Raw genomic sequence first — 16,190 nt, 5'->3', positions numbered from 1 at the left:
CCGCGGGGCCACTGATGTGGGGCTCCGCGGGCGCCCTGGCGTTGGCCGACTTCCTGTCTCCTGGGCCAGATGCTGCTCTGCACTGCAGCAGTGGTCGCATGCAGTGCATGCCAAAGCCCGCAGCAGGAATGCTGCCATTGGTGATTTTAATTTCACCTTCCTACTTCTCTCAATAACACGATCCGCGTTTCAAACTCCAGGGAAAAGAAAACGGAATTGGCTCCAGGAGGCTCTGCAATCACCACCGGGAACTTTGGGAGGCTGGGAAGATGGAGCCAAACCACTGTGTGGGGTGGAGATGTGGACCCGGGGCGGCCGGCCTCTCCTACAGGTCTCAGGTCGGTGGGCCTGGCGTGCCAGCACCTGCCACGGGAGTGGAAGCCGATTCCTTGACAACGCCTAAGGGGATCCCGTTGCTAGGGCCGTTGCCAAGGCGGCGCCACGAGGAGGGGCTCACTTCCGGGAGGAGGGCAATTGGCAACCCGGAAGCGGTCGACAGTGCGGCGCTGTTTAAAGATGGCGGCGGAGGAACCTCAGCAGCAGAAGCAGGAGCCGCTGGGCAGCGACTCCGAAGGTACAGCTCCAAGGAGGGATGTCCGGCCCAGGCTAGTGGGGGCGATGCCGGGCCAGCTGCTCCCGAGGAGGGAGGGGAGGCAGGGCCGCCGGCCCTGGGGTCGAGGTGCGCGGGGGGTCCCTTCCTCCACCTCCGCTGCCTCCCCTCCCCCTCACAATGGAAGGAGCCACCGCAGCGACCCCCGGCCGGGAGGGAGGACGGGCGAGGTGGGCCAAGGCCGGCGGCCCTTCTCCATCGTGCGCGCCCGGGGCGGGGCCTGGGCCGCCCCGCCCTCTGCCCGGCCCCTGGGCTCCCGGCTCCAGGGGCCCCGAGCCCTCCCGCCCCGGTCCTCGCAGTCAGGCTGAGGCCTAGGCCAGGGCCGAGCCCCCCGACCTGCTCCAGCGGCGACCTGCGCCTTGAGGGCCTCAAGTTTTGCTGGGCTACAGAGCACAAAGGTCCGGGCGGGCCGTTCGGGATGTCGCAGGCGGCCCTGGGATGTGAGGGGCTGCGGGATCTGTCCCTGAGGCCTGCGACTTTTTCTGGTAGAGCCGCCTCTTCTGGCCTTGCAGCCCCTTTCCACCTGCCTAGGCATTGTTAGTCTCCTGAGGAGATGGGCCTTTCAAAAATGGTCCCCCTGTCTTTTCCCGCCTGTGAGTTGGGCCCTGGGGACCGCGTAGGTCATTGGGTGGCAGGGACAGCTCTTTTGCAAAGCAGTACGAAAAGGGGAGGTCGACGCCCAGCCAAGAATTTGGGATGGCTAGCCCCAAAAGGGTTGACCTTAAAAGTCATTCAGCACACACACCTCATTCTCACCGAACACTTGTGGGAACGAGAAGTGGGAAAACTAGGCCCCGGAAGGGACTTGTTCACGATGACATTGAGAGAGAGCCAGGACTCAAATTCAGGTGTCCTGGCTACTCACTGATAGCTGCTCACAGTGGGGTCGACAGGGTGGAGCTGCCCAGCTGACTGATAATCCTAGAGCACGTACTGGTATGCCTCTAAGAAAGGCGGGGGTACTCGCCCCATTTTACAGTTGAGGAAAGGTCTCAGCCATGTGGTAGCCAAGGATAGGTATTGTGCTGAAGAGCTCAGCCTGGAATTAGACAAACCTGGGTTTGATCACAGGTCTGCTAGCTGTGACCTTGGGCAGATTGCTTCACCTCTCTGCATTTATTCTGTTAATTGTAAAATGGGCACCATTAACAATATCCAGCACCGCAAGAGGATGAAGGCGGTGATGGAGTAAAGTGCAGGCTCACAGGAAGCTCTCCTCCAGCCCAGTACTCTGCCTCCTCATCCTACTTTCTGCAAGAGACCACGCCTGGCCCCAGAACATTCCCAGGCTGCTGGGAAGTGATGTTAACGGGAGGAAGGGGGTGTCAGAGCTGGAAGAGTGCACGTTAGGGGTACCACAGTGCACCTCTGCCCCTTCATTTTAAAGATGAGGAAATGAAAGCCCAGAAGGGGAAGGGACTTTGCCAAGATGACACAGTGGAGGTGGAGCAGAATGTAACACACCTGTTTCCAGATTCTAAGCCTGTCGTCCTGCCCCTGGGCTGCTGTTGTCCCTGGCCCAGCTGCCTGCAGTGGAAACGGCCAGGACCTCCTGTAATCTTTGGCTTTTTTCCTTTTCCCAGGTGTTAACTGTCTGGCCTATGATGAAGCCATCATGGCTCAGCAGGACCGAATTCAGCAAGAGGTGAGGGGCTGCAGTGGGCAAGGGAGGCAGTGGCCAGCAGCCCCATTGTGGAAATGCATAGGCTGGGCTTGAGGCCTGTTGTCTGTCTCTACTTTGGAAGCTCCCTCCTCCCTAGGCTATGCTAGGTACTGGTGCTTTTCTGGGGGTTGCTATGTCACTGGGTGACCAGCCCAGCCCTTTTGTAGTTATTCTGACTGTTAGGCATGGGTCACTCCATCTCCCTGCTGGGACATGACAGATCCCTACCTCCTCCAGATTGCTGTGCAGAACCCTCTGGTGTCAGAGCGGCTGGAGCTCTCGGTCCTATACAAGGAGTATGCTGAAGATGACAACATCTATCAACAGAAGATCAAGGTGGGAGCCTGGCCAGAGTGGGTGGGAAGCACCCTGGGGATGGGGCAGGAGGGTGCCTGCTTCAGACTTGCTTCCTGCTGGGTCTGTCACCTGAGGGAATGGGGTGTTGGAGGACACCTCTCGTTACTGGTTCTTTTTTTTTTTTTTTTTTTTTTTGAGACGGGGTCTTGCTCTGTTGCCCAGGCTGGAATGCAGTGGCGTGATCTTGGCTCACTGCAAGCTCTGTCTCCAGGGTTCATGCCATTCTCCTGCCTCAGCCTCCTGAGTAGCTGGGACTACAGGCGCCCTCCACCACGCCCAGCTAATTTTTTGTATTTTTTTTTTTTTTTTTTTTTTTTTTGAGACGGAGTCTCGCTCTGTTGCCCAGGCTGGAGTGCAGTGGCGCGATCTCGGCTCACTGCAAGCTCCGCCTCCCGGGTTCATGCCATTCTCCTGCCTCAGCCTCCCGAGTAGCTGGGACTACAGGCGCCCGCCACCGCGCCCGACTAATTTTTTGTATTTTTAGTAGAGACGGGGTTTCACCATGGTCTCGATCTCCTGACCTTGTGATCCGCCCGTCTCGGCCTCCCAAAGTGCTGGGATTACAGGTGTGAGCCACCGCGCCCGGCATTTTTTGTATTTTTTAGTAGAGACGGGGTTTCACCGTGTTGACCAGGATGGTCTCGATCTCCTGACCTTGTGATCCGCCCACCTCGGCCTCCCAAAGTGGTGGGATTACAGGTGTGAGCCACCGCGCCCGGCCTTGCTGGTTCTTGAAGTGCGCAGGCTGGGGCCTCAAAAACACATTGATTCAATGCTTGAACCCAGTAGGTGGAAGTTACAGGGAGCCAAGATCACACCATTGCACTCCAGCCTGGGCAACAAGAGCAAAACTTCATCTCAGGCAAAAAAAAAAAAAAAGGGGGGGGGACCAGGCACGGTGGCTCACACCTGTAATCCCAGTGCTTGAGGAGGCCGAGGTGGCCGGATCCTCTGAGGTCAGGAGTTGGAGACCAGCCTGGCCGACATGGTGAAACCCCATCTCTACTAGAAATACAAAAATTAGCTGGGCATGGTGGCAGGCGCCTGTAATCCCAGCTACTCCTGGGCTAAGGCAGGAGAATTGCTTGAACCTTGGAGGCGGAGGTTATAGGGAGCCAAGATTGCACCATTGCACTACAACCTGGGTGACAAGAGCAAAACTTCATCTCAGGGAAAAAAAAAAAGGGGGGGCCGGGCACGGTGGCTCATGTCTGTAATCCCAGTGCTTTGGGAGGCTGAGGTGGGCGGATCCCCTGAGGTCAGGAGTTCGAGACCAGCCTGGCCGATATGGTGAAACCCCATCTCTACTAAAAATACAAAAATTAGCCAGGCGTGGTGGTGGGTGCCTGTAATCCCAGCTACTCGCGGGGCTGAGGCAGAGAATTGCTTGAACCTGGGAGGCAGAGGTTGCAGTGAGCCAAGATTGCAGCACTGCACTCCAGCCTGGGCAACAGAAGAAGACTGTCTCAAAAAAACAAAAAAAAAAAACAAAAAAAAAAGACATTGATTCAAATCTAGACTCTGCTACTCAACAGCTGTATCCTTGGCACGTCCTTTAGTGTCTCTAAAATGGGTGTTCTCATCTATAAAACAGGGACAATAAAAGCATCTTCTGGCCGGGTACGGTGGCTCATGCCTGTAATCCCAGCACTTTGGGAGGTTGAGGTGGGCAGATCACCTGAGGTCAGGAGTTCGAGACCAGCCTGGTCAACATGGCGAAACCCCATCTGTACTAAAAATACAAAAATTAGCTGGGAGTGGTGGTGAGCGCCTATAGTTCCAGCTATTGGAAAGACTGAGGCAGGAGAATTACTTGCACCTGGGAGGCAGAGGTTGCAGAGAGCAGAGATCCCGTACTGTACTTCAGCCTGAGCGACAGAGTAAGACTCCATCTCAAAAAAAAAAGAAAAAGCATCTTCCCGTAGGGTGATTGTGAGATTGCCGGAGGTGCAGGCTGGGCAGGAGCTGATGATCTCGGTGCCTATAAGGGGGCTGAACAGGCTGGTGCTCAGGGGGGCAGAATGGTTGCTGGAAGGCCGTTTCCTATAGCCTGCCTCCTGGATCTTTGTGGAGAGGCAGGCAGCAGTGGGGCCAAGGGGCCACAGATTTCCCAGAAGGGCCCTGCTGCATCATTCAAACGGAGGCAAACTTCACCACCCACTTTCCAGGTCTGTGAGCTGGGAGGTTGACGTGTGAAATGGGGCCAGGCATGGTGGCTTGAGTCTGGAATCCTAGCACTTTGGGAGGCTGAGGCCAGAGGATCGCTTGAACCTAGGAGTTCAAGACCAGCCCAGGCAACATAGTGAGACCTTGTCTCTCCAAATCAAAAAATTACTGGGCATGGTAGCACATGCCTGTAGTCCCAGCTACTCAAGAGGCTGAGGTTGGAGGATCACTTGAGCCCAAGAAGTTGAGCCACGATTGTACCACTGCCAGCCTGGGTGACAGACTTGTCTCTTTAAAAAAAAAAAAAAAAAAAGTGACAATGGGTGTGTGGAAATAGGTATCTGGTAGGCTCAATGTAGGTGTTTAGTAAGTGTTTCTCTTCCCGTGAAAGATCACAGATGCTTAGAATCCTCTACCTGTAGGGGAGGCCTCCGTGGCCAGGTAGGTAACCCAGGTGATTGAAGATGGCCAGGAAGTCAGGTGGTGAACAAGGAGGGCAGCACAGCTCAGTATCAGCCAGACAATAATAGAGAGCAGAGGCCCCTGGGGGAAATGGGAGTGTCCATACCTGTAACACCATTGTCTCCAGATTTGTTTTTCCTAGAGAAGCCAGAGGTAACCACAGCTCCTGACATCTAACAGTTGGCAGCTAATTCAAATTTTAAATGTGTGGGCCAAACACACTTGCAGGCCAGATCCAGCTGTGTGAGGTCTGTGCTCTGTGATCTACTGAGACCCCCTCCTTAGGGAACTGGATTTCCTCAGGGTGCCTGTGGAGAGATGAAGGCACTGGCTTTGGAGCCCATGGGCCTGGGTTCCAGTCCTGGCCTCACCACTTTGAGCTGTGTGATCTCGGGCAACACCCTGAATCTCTTGGATCCCCTGTTCTCTTCTCTCTGGGCAGGGACATTGTCTTCCTCACCGGGCAAGTGTGAGGGTTGAAGGAGATGTTACCACGGGTTATAAGCAGCGGGTTGCAAATCCTCTCCTCTCCCCATACAGGGGGTGAGCTTCATTCATTCATTCCTCTTATGTCACTGTCCTCTAGTGGGACACCCATGCCAAGGCCTGCTGGTTGTGCTAGACCACCCTGGTAAAGTGGACAGGCTGGGCCCCAGGTTCTTCCCACAGTCATCAAACATTTGGATGTCCAGAGCATGCTGTCTAAGAGGCCTCTCTCTGTCCTCCAGCACCCGCACTCTGTGCTGTGCCTGAGCCCACCTTTTCTCCCTGGGCAGAGACAGCTGTGGCAGCAGAGCCCAAGTAGGCCTGGTTACAGAGAGCTCCCCTCTCTATAAATGGGCTCTTGTGAGGATCAATTAGGATGACGTTTATTCGCCCTGTGCCAAGTGCCTGGCACAGAGCGTGTGCTCAGAATGGCCATGGTGGCTATTACAGTAGCAGCGATGATTTGGGCTTTTTGTGGTCCTGGTGTGCTACTCATTTAACATGTATTGAGCATGGACTGTGGTCCACGTGCTGTTTTAAGTACTGAAGATAGAGCGATGGCTAAACCGAAAAAGTCCTGCCCTCACAAAGCTTACAGTTCAGGGTGGAAAGACGTGATAAGCCAAAGAGGGCTCTAGGACATGTGGGGTATCAGAAGGCGGTGAGTGCTATGGAGAAAAATAAAAAGGAAATGGGGATTGGGGCTGGGCACGGTGGCTCACGCCTGTAATCCCAGCACTCTGGGAGGCTGAGGCAGGTGGATCACCTGAGGTCAGGAGTTCAAGACCAGCCTGACCAACATGGTGAAACCTCATCTCTACTAAAATTACAAAATTAGCCAGGTGTGGTGGTGCATTCCTGTAATCCCAGCTGCTTAGGCTGAGGCAGGAGAATCCCTTGAACCTGGGAGGTAGAGGTTGCAATGAGCCGAGATTTTACCACTGCACTCCAGTCTAAAGTGAACAGAGCAGAACTCAAAAAAAAAAAAAAGGGGGGATTGGGAGTGGGAGCATTTGCCATTTTAAACGGGGCTTGGTGAAGGCCTTGCTGATGAGGTGGTATTTGAGTAATGAACAGAAAAAGGCCGGGGAGCGAGTCCCAGGCGTCCGAGAGCAGTGCCCGCCTAGGCCCGAGGCAAGAGGGCACCTGGATGGTTTGAGGCCAACATGGAGGCCAGTGTGGCTGGTGTAGAATGAGGGGTTGGGGCTGGGGAACCGAGCAGGGCGGGCGGGGGTGGGTGTTGTGGCGAGAGAAAGGACTCTGAGGGAGATGGGGTGCATCTAGCAGGTGACTCTGGTCACTTTGTTTTTTTGAGACAGAGTGTTGCCCTGTCACCCAGGCTGGAGTGCAATGGCACCATCTCGGCTCAGTGCAATCTCCACCTCCCGGGTTCAAGCGATTCTCCTGCCTCAGCCTCCTGAGTAGTTGGGATTACAGATGCCTACCACCATGCCCGGCTAATTTTTGTATTTTTAGTAGAGGCGGGGTTTCACCATATTGGCTAGGCTGGTCTTGAACTCCTGACCTCAAATGATCCACCCACTTTGGCCTCCCAAAGTGCTGGGATTACAGGCCTGAGCCATCACGCTAAGCCGACCCTGGCCATTCTCATGCCGGGGTGAGAAGAGACTTCAGAGGGTGAGGTGGAGGCAGGGCCACTGCCAGGAGGCTTGTGCAGTAAAATCTGCTGGAAGTGGGCAGCGGGTGGTGGAGGTGAGGAGTGGGAAGCAGTTGGATACCAGACATTGAAGGGATGGATATGGTGATGGAGTCCGCAGTGACTATAAGACTTTGGGTGCTGTGGGTGACTGAGGTGGGGCAGCCTTGGGGAGGAGCAGTTGTTCAGAGGTTGATCTCAGCTGCACTCAGTGGAAATACCTGTTGGACAGTTCAGAAGAGGTGTGCTGAGGCTGGTAATTATGAGGATCGCAATTGGAGTTGCGAGTTGAGATTCACACGTGGGGCTATTTAAATCCTTGAGAAGACTTTGGCTAGGGAGTGAGGTCAGGAGTTCAAAACCAGCCTGGCCAACATGGTGAAACCCCGTCTCTACTAAAAATACAAAAAAATTAGCCGGGTATAGTGGCGCATGCCTGTAATCCCAGCTACTCAGGAGGCTGAGGCAGGAGAATTGCTTGAACTCAGGAGGCGGAGGTTGCAGTGAGCCGAGATCACTCTACTGCACTCCAGCCTGGACAACAGAGCGAAACTGTCTCAAAAAAAAAAAAAAAAAAAAATTGCTTGAGACTGACGTCATTAAGAGAGCAAGTATAATTTAAGTTTTTGTAGAGACGAGGTCTTGTTATGTTGCCCAGGCTGGCCTTCAACTTGATCCTCCCACCTTGGCCTCCCAAAACTGGGATTACAGGTGTGAGCCACTGTACCTGGCCATGGGAGTGAGTGTAGTTTAAAAGAGGAAGCTGGCCGGGTGCAGCACTTTGGGAGGCTGTGGCAGGCATATTACTTGAGCCCAGGAGTTTGAGACCAGCCTGGGCAATATGGCGAAATCCTGTCTCTACAAAAAATACAACAATTAAATGAGCGCAGTGGTGCGCACCTGTAGTTCCAGCTACTCTGAAATCTGAGGTGGGAGAATCGCTTGAGCCTGGTAAGTTGATGCTGCAGTGAGCCGTGATCTTGCCACTGCACTCCAGCCCAGAAAAAAAGAAAAGTGGAAGCTGTCCCAGGCCTGAACAGGGTGGGGCAGGCACACGGGAGACAGCCCTCACGCCTGTGGTCACATGGCAGGCACAGTGGCTAAGTGTGCAGTGACTGTTTTCCTTTTTTCTTTTTTGGAATGGAGTTTCGCTCTGTCACCAGGCGACACTTGCAAGTGATTCTCCTGCCTCAGCCTCCTAGGTAGCTAGGACTACAGGCATGTGCCACCATGCCCAGCTAATTTTTGTATTTTGAGTAGAGACGGGGTTTCACCATGTTGGCCAGGATGGTCTCGATCTCTTTTTTTTTTTTTTTTTGAGACGGAGTCTTGCTCTGTCGCCCGGGCTGGAGTGCAGTGGCCGGATCTCAGCTCACTGCAAGCTCCGCCTCCCGGGTTTACGCCATTCTCCTGCCTCAGCCTCCCGAGTAGCTGGGACTACAGGCGCCCGCCACCTCGCCCGGCTAGTTTTTTGTATTTTTAGTAGAGACGGGGTTTCACCGGGTTAGCCAGGATGGTCTCGATCTCCTGACCTCGTGATCCGCCCGTCTCGGCCTCCCAAAGTGCTGGGATTACAGGCTTGAGCCACCGCGCCCGGCTCGATCTCTTGACCTTGATATCTGCCTGCCTCAGCCTCCCAAAGTGCTGGGATTATAGGCGTGAGCCACTACCCCGGCTTCAGTGACTGTTTTCTTGCACGTGACACATCATGTCTTGAACGGTGCTGTATGGTTTGGTGGCATCCCTGATCCTCAGAACTTAGAGAGATGAGGAGTGGCCTTGGAGGCAGGAGGACGACAAGGAGAGGGTGGAGGCGCCAGCCCAGGGAAGGAGACATCTAGGCAGGGCCACGGCCAGTGGCCTCAGTTCTGCTAAGGGGCCAGTGGGGGTGCGGGGCTGGGTTTGCCCCTCTTATTGAGGGCATTCAGCTGACCTTGGCTAAAGCAAAAGCCTCCCAAGGGAGAAAAGGGGTGGAGGCAGCAAGGACAGCTTCATTAGGAGTTTTCCTGTAAAGAAAGTAGAGAAATTGAAGGGTAGCCAGACAGAAACGTAAAGTCCAAGATTCCCTTCCTTTTAAAGAAGTAGCCGAATGTGTATACGCTGTTGGGTCTAAACCAGTAGGGAGGGAAAAATCGATGATCGGGGGACTTACTGGGTTGATGTTTCTTTTTTTTGAGCTAGGGTCTCACTCTGTCACCCAGGCTAGAGTGCAGTGGTGCCATCACAGCTCACTGCAGCCTCGACCTCCTGGGCCCACACAGTCCTCGACCTCAGCCTCTCGAGTAGCTGGCGCCACAGGATGCACCACCATGTGCAGCTAACTTATTTATTTTTTCAAGATGGAGTTTTGCTATGTTGCCCAGGCTGGAGTGCGACGGTGCCATCTCTGCTCACTGCAACCGCTGCTTCCCGGTTTCAAGCAATTCTCCTGCTTCAGCCTCCCGAGTAGCTGGGATTGCGGGCATGTACCACCATGCCCAGCTAATTTTGTATTTTTAGTAGAGATGGAGTTTCGCCATGTTGGTCAGGCTGGTCTCGAACTCCCGACCTCAGGTGATGCACCCACCTTGGCCTCCCAAAGTGCTGGGATTACAGGTGTGAGCCACCATGCCCAGCCACTTATTTTTTTTTTTTTTTAGAGAGAGACGGGGGTCTCACTGTGTTGCCCAGGCTGGTCTCGAACTCCTGGGCTTAAGCAGTCCTCCCACCTTGGCCTCCCAAAGTGTTGGGATTATAGGCGTGAGCCATGGCACCCAGCTTGGAATGATGTGCTTGAGCCTGAGGGTGGGGTGGGCTAGTGTGGAGTGGAGAGGCGGCTTAGGTGGCAGCTGGAACAGATCCTCTGAGGATTGTGGGAGGAGGCCAAGGGCAGATGTGCTGGTGGGGGCTGAGGAAAAAAGACAAGGTCATCAGCCGGGGGTGGGAGCAAGATGGGCAGGGTCCCCAGGCCAGGGGAGTGAAGTGTGCTTGCCAGGTGAAGTGTGTGTGGTGGGCGGGCACCTGTAATCCCAGCTACTTGGAAGGCTGAGGCAGGAGAATCGTTTGAACCCGGGAGGTGGAGGTTGCAGTGAGCTAAGATTGCGCCACTGCGCTCCAGCCTGGGCAACAAGAGCAAAACTCAGTCTCAAAAAAACAAGTAGAGGAGGGAGGCTGTTTCTAGCCCCAGGAGGGCTGTGGGCAAGGCCTGGAGGTGGGGGAATTCTCAGCGTGGCGGGAGCGGGGCTGAGCTGGGCTGTGCAGAGGGCCCCAGCCACCTGGCAGAGGTGTGGAGGCCAGCACTCCACCCTGGCCCTGACTTGCTTGCGCTAAAGTTCTCTTGGGCTGAAAGACTGGAGAAGACGCATTGGTCAAGGACAGATTCACTCACCTGTTGTTGTACAGGCCCCGCAGCACTTTAGTGACCCATGCAGCTAGTTTGTCCTTAAGTGCCCAGCTTCCTGCCGCTTTTTGGGAGGACTCTGGGCAGTGGGCTGCTCCCATTACCATGTTCAGCAGCCTGTTTCAGGGGCCCAGGGTGGCAGGTGGCTGCTGGGAACTCAGTCATCTTTTGTAGTGTGACTTTGCTGGGGGACATTTCCTGGGCCAGCCCCAGTTCTGGCCTGATGTTAACCTGTCAGGGTGGGGCTGTCTCTGCAGGACCTCCACAAAAAGTACTCGTACATCCGCAAGACCAGGCCTGACGGCAACTGTTTCTATCGGGCTTTCGGATTCTCCCACTTGGAGGCGCTGCTGGATGACAGCAAGGAGTTGCAGCGGTGAGAAGGGTGGGTGGGCACTGAGGCAGGTGGGTGTCTCCCTCCTCCCTGGGTGAGTAGGAGGTGCAGCTCCACTTGAGGGCAGGCGATGGGCTGGACACTGGCCTTGCCAGGCGGGGCGGTGCTATCTGGGCCCTGGTGTCTGGGCTGGTCGAGGAGCCCATGCTGGGCCCGCCTTTCCCTCCCACCCCCAGGTTTAAGGCTGTGTCTGCCAAGAGCAAGGAGGACCTGGTGTCCCAGGGCTTCACTGAATTCACAATTGAGGATTTCCACAACACGGTGAGCCCTGGCACTTGTCTTGGGCTGGGCCAGGGTGGAGGGGTTCCCCTGGTGAGGACCACCCATCTCCTCCCCCTCATCTTGCCCTTTCTCCCTCTGTGGCTGCAGTTCATGGACCTGATCGAGCAGGTAGAGAAGCAGACCTCTGTCGCCGACCTGCTGGCCTCCTTCAATGACCAGAGCACCTCCGACTACCTTGTGGTCTACCTGCGGCTGCTCACCTCAGGCTACCTGCAGCGCGAGAGCAAGTTCTTCGAGCACTTCATCGAGGGTGGGCGGACTGTCAAGGAGTTCTGCCAGCAGGTGCCATCCCCCTCCCCTTTTCTCTTGGCCTGGGGAGTGCAGTGGGTCCACAGGGCCTGGGGCGGGGTGCGGAGACCGGGGCCTGACCCGCACCTGTGCCACAGGAGGTGGAGCCCATGTGCAAGGAGAGCGACCACATCCACATCATCGCCCTGGCCCAGGCCCTCAGCGTGTCCATCCAGGTGGAGTACATGGACCGCGGCGAGGGCGGCACCACCAACCCGCACATCTTCCCTGAGGGCTCCGAGCCCAAGGTCTACCTTCTCTACCGGCCTGGACACTACGATATCCTCTACAAATAGGGCTGGCCCCGGCCCGCTGCTGCCCTGCTGCCCCCCTCTGCCAGGCGCTAGACATGTACAGAGGTTTTTCTGTGGTTGTAAATGGTCCTATTTCACCCCTTCTTCCTGTCACACGACCCCCCCATGTTTTATTAAAGGGGGTGCTGGTGGTGAGCCGTGTGTGCGTGTCCCTGCTCTGCTGCCCGCCTGGCTGCTCTGTCTGCTGCCCCCTCCCCCCAGGTGGGTCCCTCTGCTTTTCACCCATCCTCGCCTGAGCTTCCCCAACAGGAGCAGGTTTGAGGGGCCAGGCCTCTTGGAGGCTCCTCCTGCTTCCTTGGGTTCTACTTCCTTCCCTAAGCCCCCCCTTCACTTCTTAGCTGGCTCAGGGGCTTATATGGGATCCTGGAAGTTCCTTGGGGACTTGCCCAGGGTCTCAGGGCCACCCACACTTCATCTGCTCCCTCACAGGCCCCATCTCCACGTCCCGGCTGGGTCCCAGACCCCAGCTTCCTGCCCTCCACCAGGGGTCTGCATGGTCGGGAGTCCTGGGTGGAGGGGCCTTTGTGAGGCTGGACCTGGCTCAGGGCAGGTGGAGGAGCTGGGCCTCCCACAGGGTGCCCCGGCAGTGCCAGCCTGGTGGAGGAGGGCAGCCTTCAAACGTGCGGGGTCCACAGTCCTCAGGTCTAGGCAGGGCTGCCGGTTCTCCACCCCCCCATCCGCCCCCAGGCCCCCTGCCTGTGCCTGCCTTGCACCCCCTCTGCTTGGGCCATGGTGTCTCTGCATTGCCTGCCTTTTTTGCCTTCACCTCTTTTCTTCCCCGCCCCCTGCACATTCGGGGTCTCAGCCCCCAGGCTGTGAGCTCCTTGGGGGCAGGCCCTCAATAAATGTGAACTGCTGCTGCCGCCTCTGCCGTCCGCCTGTGCCTCCGCCCGCCTGGCTCACCGAGAGCTCCTGCCAGCCCTTTTCAGCGAAAGCATCTGGCCAGGGGCTCCATCCAACACCTGGGCCGCCTCCTTCCCCCAGTCAGAGCTCAGACAGTAGGAGCTGCCACAGCGTGATCTTTATTAGGCTCCTCGGGCGGGGCGCGGAGGGAAAGAAGGGCTGGCCGGGCCCAGGCCAGGCTGCAGGCTTTGGCGACCTCTCAGAGCTGGGAGCGGGGTCCCGAAGGCGGGTCTGAGGGCAGAGCAGAGTCAGAGGTGTCTGTGGGCGTCCCCGACCTCCCAGCCTGCCCCGTGGTTTCCCGCCCTGCTTGGGGGTGAGCGGGGGTTAGTGAGCGGGTTAGTCTAGGGCCGGGGCCGCCGCACGGGGCGAGGCCCTGCTTACCAGTCCCGGTCAGGGTGGGCTGCGGGAGCCTCAGGCTGGAAGGCAGAGGACAGTGAGAGCCCGCCCCCAGGGTGGACCGGGGCAGGGGCGGGCCGTGGGGCGGCGCGGGGCACGTACCCACGGGGAAGTAGTGGGGGAGCCGGCTGCGGTAGATATCCTCGTCCTTCTCGCGGAACACGCAGATGATCAGCCGGTCCACCTGCGCCAGGGGCTGCTCAGCTGGGGCCGGGCCGCCACGCCTGGACCCAGGATCCTGTGACTGCCCGCCCCGGTGCAGGCTTTCACCTGCCTGGCCCCACGCCCTTCACAGAGGCTCAGGGCTGTGTGCCATCACCCCCATCTCGCCACCGCCAGGCGCCCTCGCGGAGGAGAAACAGGGAAGGAAAGGGCGGGCCTGGCCCTGCGCTCTGCACCCTGACTCCCTGGGCGATGACGGGGGCTGGTCACTCTGGCCGGGATGCGGACCCCACCCTCGCCCGGGCCCAGGACTCACCTTGTCCTTGTGCTGCTCCAGCCACTCTCGCAGGGTTGCCAGCACGACCTCGGCCGCCGCCTCACAGGGGTAGCCTGAGGCGGGCATGGCGGGAGTGAGTCTCGGGCTCTGGCCCCGCCCCCTGCCTGCACCAGGCCCCGCCCACTCCCCGTCCGCCCCGGCCCCTCCCACTCCTGGCCCTTGCACTTCTTCCAGACTCACCAAACACGCCGGTGGAGATGCAGGGGAACGCCTGGGCGGGGAGGGGTGAGAGGGGGTTGGAACATTGTCACTGCGCCCCGCCTCCCGCCCTCCCCCGCGGGCCGCCCCTCACCGCCGAGCGGAGCCGGTGCTCCAGCAGCAGGTCCAGGCTGCTCAGGTAGCAGCTGCGGAGCTCGGCAGCCTGGCTGGCGCTGGGCTCTCCGTAGGCGATGGGTCCCACCGTATGGATGACGTCTACGGGGGGCGACGGGGTCAGACCGGCGGGGGTGTACGCGACCCTCAGCTCCCTCGCTTTCCCCTGCCGGCCTGGGCAGAAGGGGGCAGGAAACACCTTTCCCCCCAAGCGCTGAGCTTCCTCCGCGAAGGCCCCCACCCCTGTGGTCCCCCTCGAGCCTGAATCCGCACGCGCACAGCGCCCCCTCCCCATATCTGTATAGGTACGGCTGAGACCCGAGCGCGAGTGTGGGCACGAAGGCGTTGCCCCCCGGCTCCCTCCCCAGCCTCCACGCACGGTCTCCCCCATCTGCTTCCTGGGGGTTGCGGGCTGTGGGCCGGGTCTTGGCCCTTAAGGTTAAGAAGGGCCCCCTGAGGAGGTCCCCAGCACTCCTGTGGGGGCCGCACCCCTGATGTCCCAGTGACACACGGGCGCCCTGTTGGGGACTCACACTTGGCCGGGAGCCGATAGCCGCCGGTGATCTTGGCCTTGCCAGTCTCACAGCTCTGCAGGGTCCGGCACTCGTCGGTAAGCAGCGGGCCGGCGGCCCGGTGAATGCAGCCGTCCACTGCGGGGAGGGCGGGCGGGACTGAGCTGGCCTGGCAAAGAAGGCTGCGGCCCCGGGCTGAGCACCCCTAGTCCCGAGAAGCCCCTCGTTGGTGCGAGGACCCACGCGGCGCCACGCCCCAACCCCGTGGCCTCCGGCCGCTGCCTCCACCCCGCCCGAAGGGTTTCACATCTGGGGAAACCGAGGCGCACAGCGGGATGGCCCTGGGCCTGGCGGAAGTGGCGCAAGGAGGCCGGCAGGGGGCGCACCCGGCCCACCCTGTCCCTTCCAGGCCGCGCAGCCAGGGCCCAGGCAGGGCGGCTCCGGGAGGCGGGGTCCGCCGGGGCAGGAACCGCCGCCCGAGCCGAGGTGACGGGGAAGCTTCACCCTCCTCCCCGACGCCCCTCCCTAGCCTTGTCCCGGGCGTACCGCAGGGCCTGCGACCAGTCGCTGCCTCCGCCCGGGCCTCAGCGTCGGTGCGATCCCAAGGCCCACCTCCCCAGGCGGCGCCCCACCACGGGGCGGCGGCAAAGCCTAGGACCCATTTTGCGGATGAGGAAACAGAGGCCACCTTGTTACAAGGTGATCAGATCTGGTGCTGAAGCCTGGGTCTTCCAGCCGCGCGGGCAGGTGAGCCCGACGCCGGGGCCCGGGTCTCCTGGCGCACAAACTCCTGCTGGTTAATGAGCCGCCTCGTTAGCGCATCCGGCTTAATTGCGGCCCCGCCTGGGCTTGTTTATCGGAGGGCAGCTCCAGGGCCTCGCGAGCGACTCTGGGGACCCGGGCTCAGATAAACAACCCGGGCGCAGCAGGAGGCGTGGAGGAAACGCTCCAGCAGCCCAACCTTGCCAGGGCACCCGCAGGAGAGGCGCGGCCTCAGGCAGGCCTGGGTCCAGTCCGGGCTCACCCCTCATCGGCTGTAAGATCCTGCCCCTTCCCCTCTCTGGCGTCCACTGTCTCATCTGGAATACCGGGACAGCGACCTTCCCACAGAGGAAAACGCCGCGTGCTGGCCGGGAGGACACGGCCCATCTTTGGCAGCTCTGATCGCCCCCACCAGGAGCTCCTCAGGCACCAGCTGCCTGGTGCTCACAGGCGGGCATCAAGAGAGGACCATCATTCCCCATTTTACAGATGGACAAATTAAGGCCCCCTTCTCCTTCATCACCTCAGTCTCAGCACAGCTCCAGGGATGCCAGCTGGCTCACGCCCCTTTCTTTTGCTGTTTTCTCTTGCGCCCTAGGGGCACAATTAAACCTCATTCTGCAACTTTCCTCAGAGTTGGCACCAGGCAATTTCCCAGAAAGTCCCAGGGATGGGTGGGCAGAGAGGTTAGGGGAACTCTGAGAATGGCTCAGGCCTGGATCCCTCCCACCTGCTCCTCTCCTCTGCA

The 16,190-nt window shown here is 58.6% G+C and overlaps 2 protein-coding genes across 4 annotated transcripts in view; one reads left to right on the top strand and one right to left on the bottom strand.

The window, feature by feature from the left end:
• Nucleotides 1-301: 301 nt before the first annotated feature.
• On the top strand, nt 302-12,921 carry OTUB1 (OTU deubiquitinase, ubiquitin aldehyde binding 1). Its single transcript, XM_037999155.2, has 7 exons — nt 302-574; nt 2,194-2,255; nt 2,511-2,609; nt 11,038-11,156; nt 11,351-11,435; nt 11,544-11,738; nt 11,843-12,921. Exons 1-7 carry the CDS (start codon nt 517-519, stop codon nt 12,038-12,040), a joined length of 816 nt encoding a protein of 271 aa, XP_037855083.1. The 5' UTR covers nt 302-516; the 3' UTR covers nt 12,041-12,921.
• Nucleotides 12,922-13,059: 138 nt separating this feature from the next.
• The window catches only part of MACROD1 (mono-ADP ribosylhydrolase 1), a 169,097-nt gene continuing 165,966 nt past the window's right edge, over nt 13,060-16,190 (bottom strand). For 2 of the 3 annotated variants that reach the window (XM_007994466.3, XM_007994459.3), the window contains 6 exons: nt 14,702-14,818; nt 14,149-14,270; nt 14,037-14,067; nt 13,836-13,909; nt 13,460-13,541; nt 13,060-13,192 (listed from right to left, as the gene is read on the bottom strand). In XM_007994466.3, coding sequence (XP_007992657.2) covers nt 13,161-13,192; nt 13,460-13,541; nt 13,836-13,909; nt 14,037-14,067; nt 14,149-14,270; nt 14,702-14,818 — 458 coding nt within the window. In that variant the 3' untranslated portion in view covers nt 13,060-13,160. Of the gene's footprint in view, nt 13,193-13,342; nt 13,378-13,459; nt 13,542-13,835; nt 13,910-14,036; nt 14,068-14,148; nt 14,271-14,701; nt 14,819-16,190 lie in introns of all 3 variants that reach the window. The other variant, XM_007994462.3, reaches the window with a different exon arrangement.

This window comes from Chlorocebus sabaeus, chromosome 1, assembly GCF_047675955.1.
Source record: "Chlorocebus sabaeus isolate Y175 chromosome 1, mChlSab1.0.hap1, whole genome shotgun sequence".
Lineage (NCBI taxonomy): Eukaryota > Metazoa > Chordata > Mammalia > Primates > Cercopithecidae > Chlorocebus > Chlorocebus sabaeus.
This window is presented reverse-complemented; position numbering and strand designations above follow the sequence as displayed.

Bases quoted from the DNA above. Each gene is read 5' to 3' on its own strand.
- OTUB1 (XM_037999155.2), top strand. From the start codon at position 517: ATGGCGGCGGAGGAACCTCAGCAGCAGAAGCAGGAGCCGCTGGGCAGC. The intron at 575-2,193 runs GTACAGCTCCAA...TCCTTTTCCCAG, and splicing joins GCTGGGCAGCGACTCCGAAG to GTGTTAACTGTCTGGCCTAT. The intron at 11,157-11,350 runs GTGAGAAGGGTG...TCCCACCCCCAG, and splicing joins GACAGCAAGGAGTTGCAGCG to GTTTAAGGCTGTGTCTGCCA.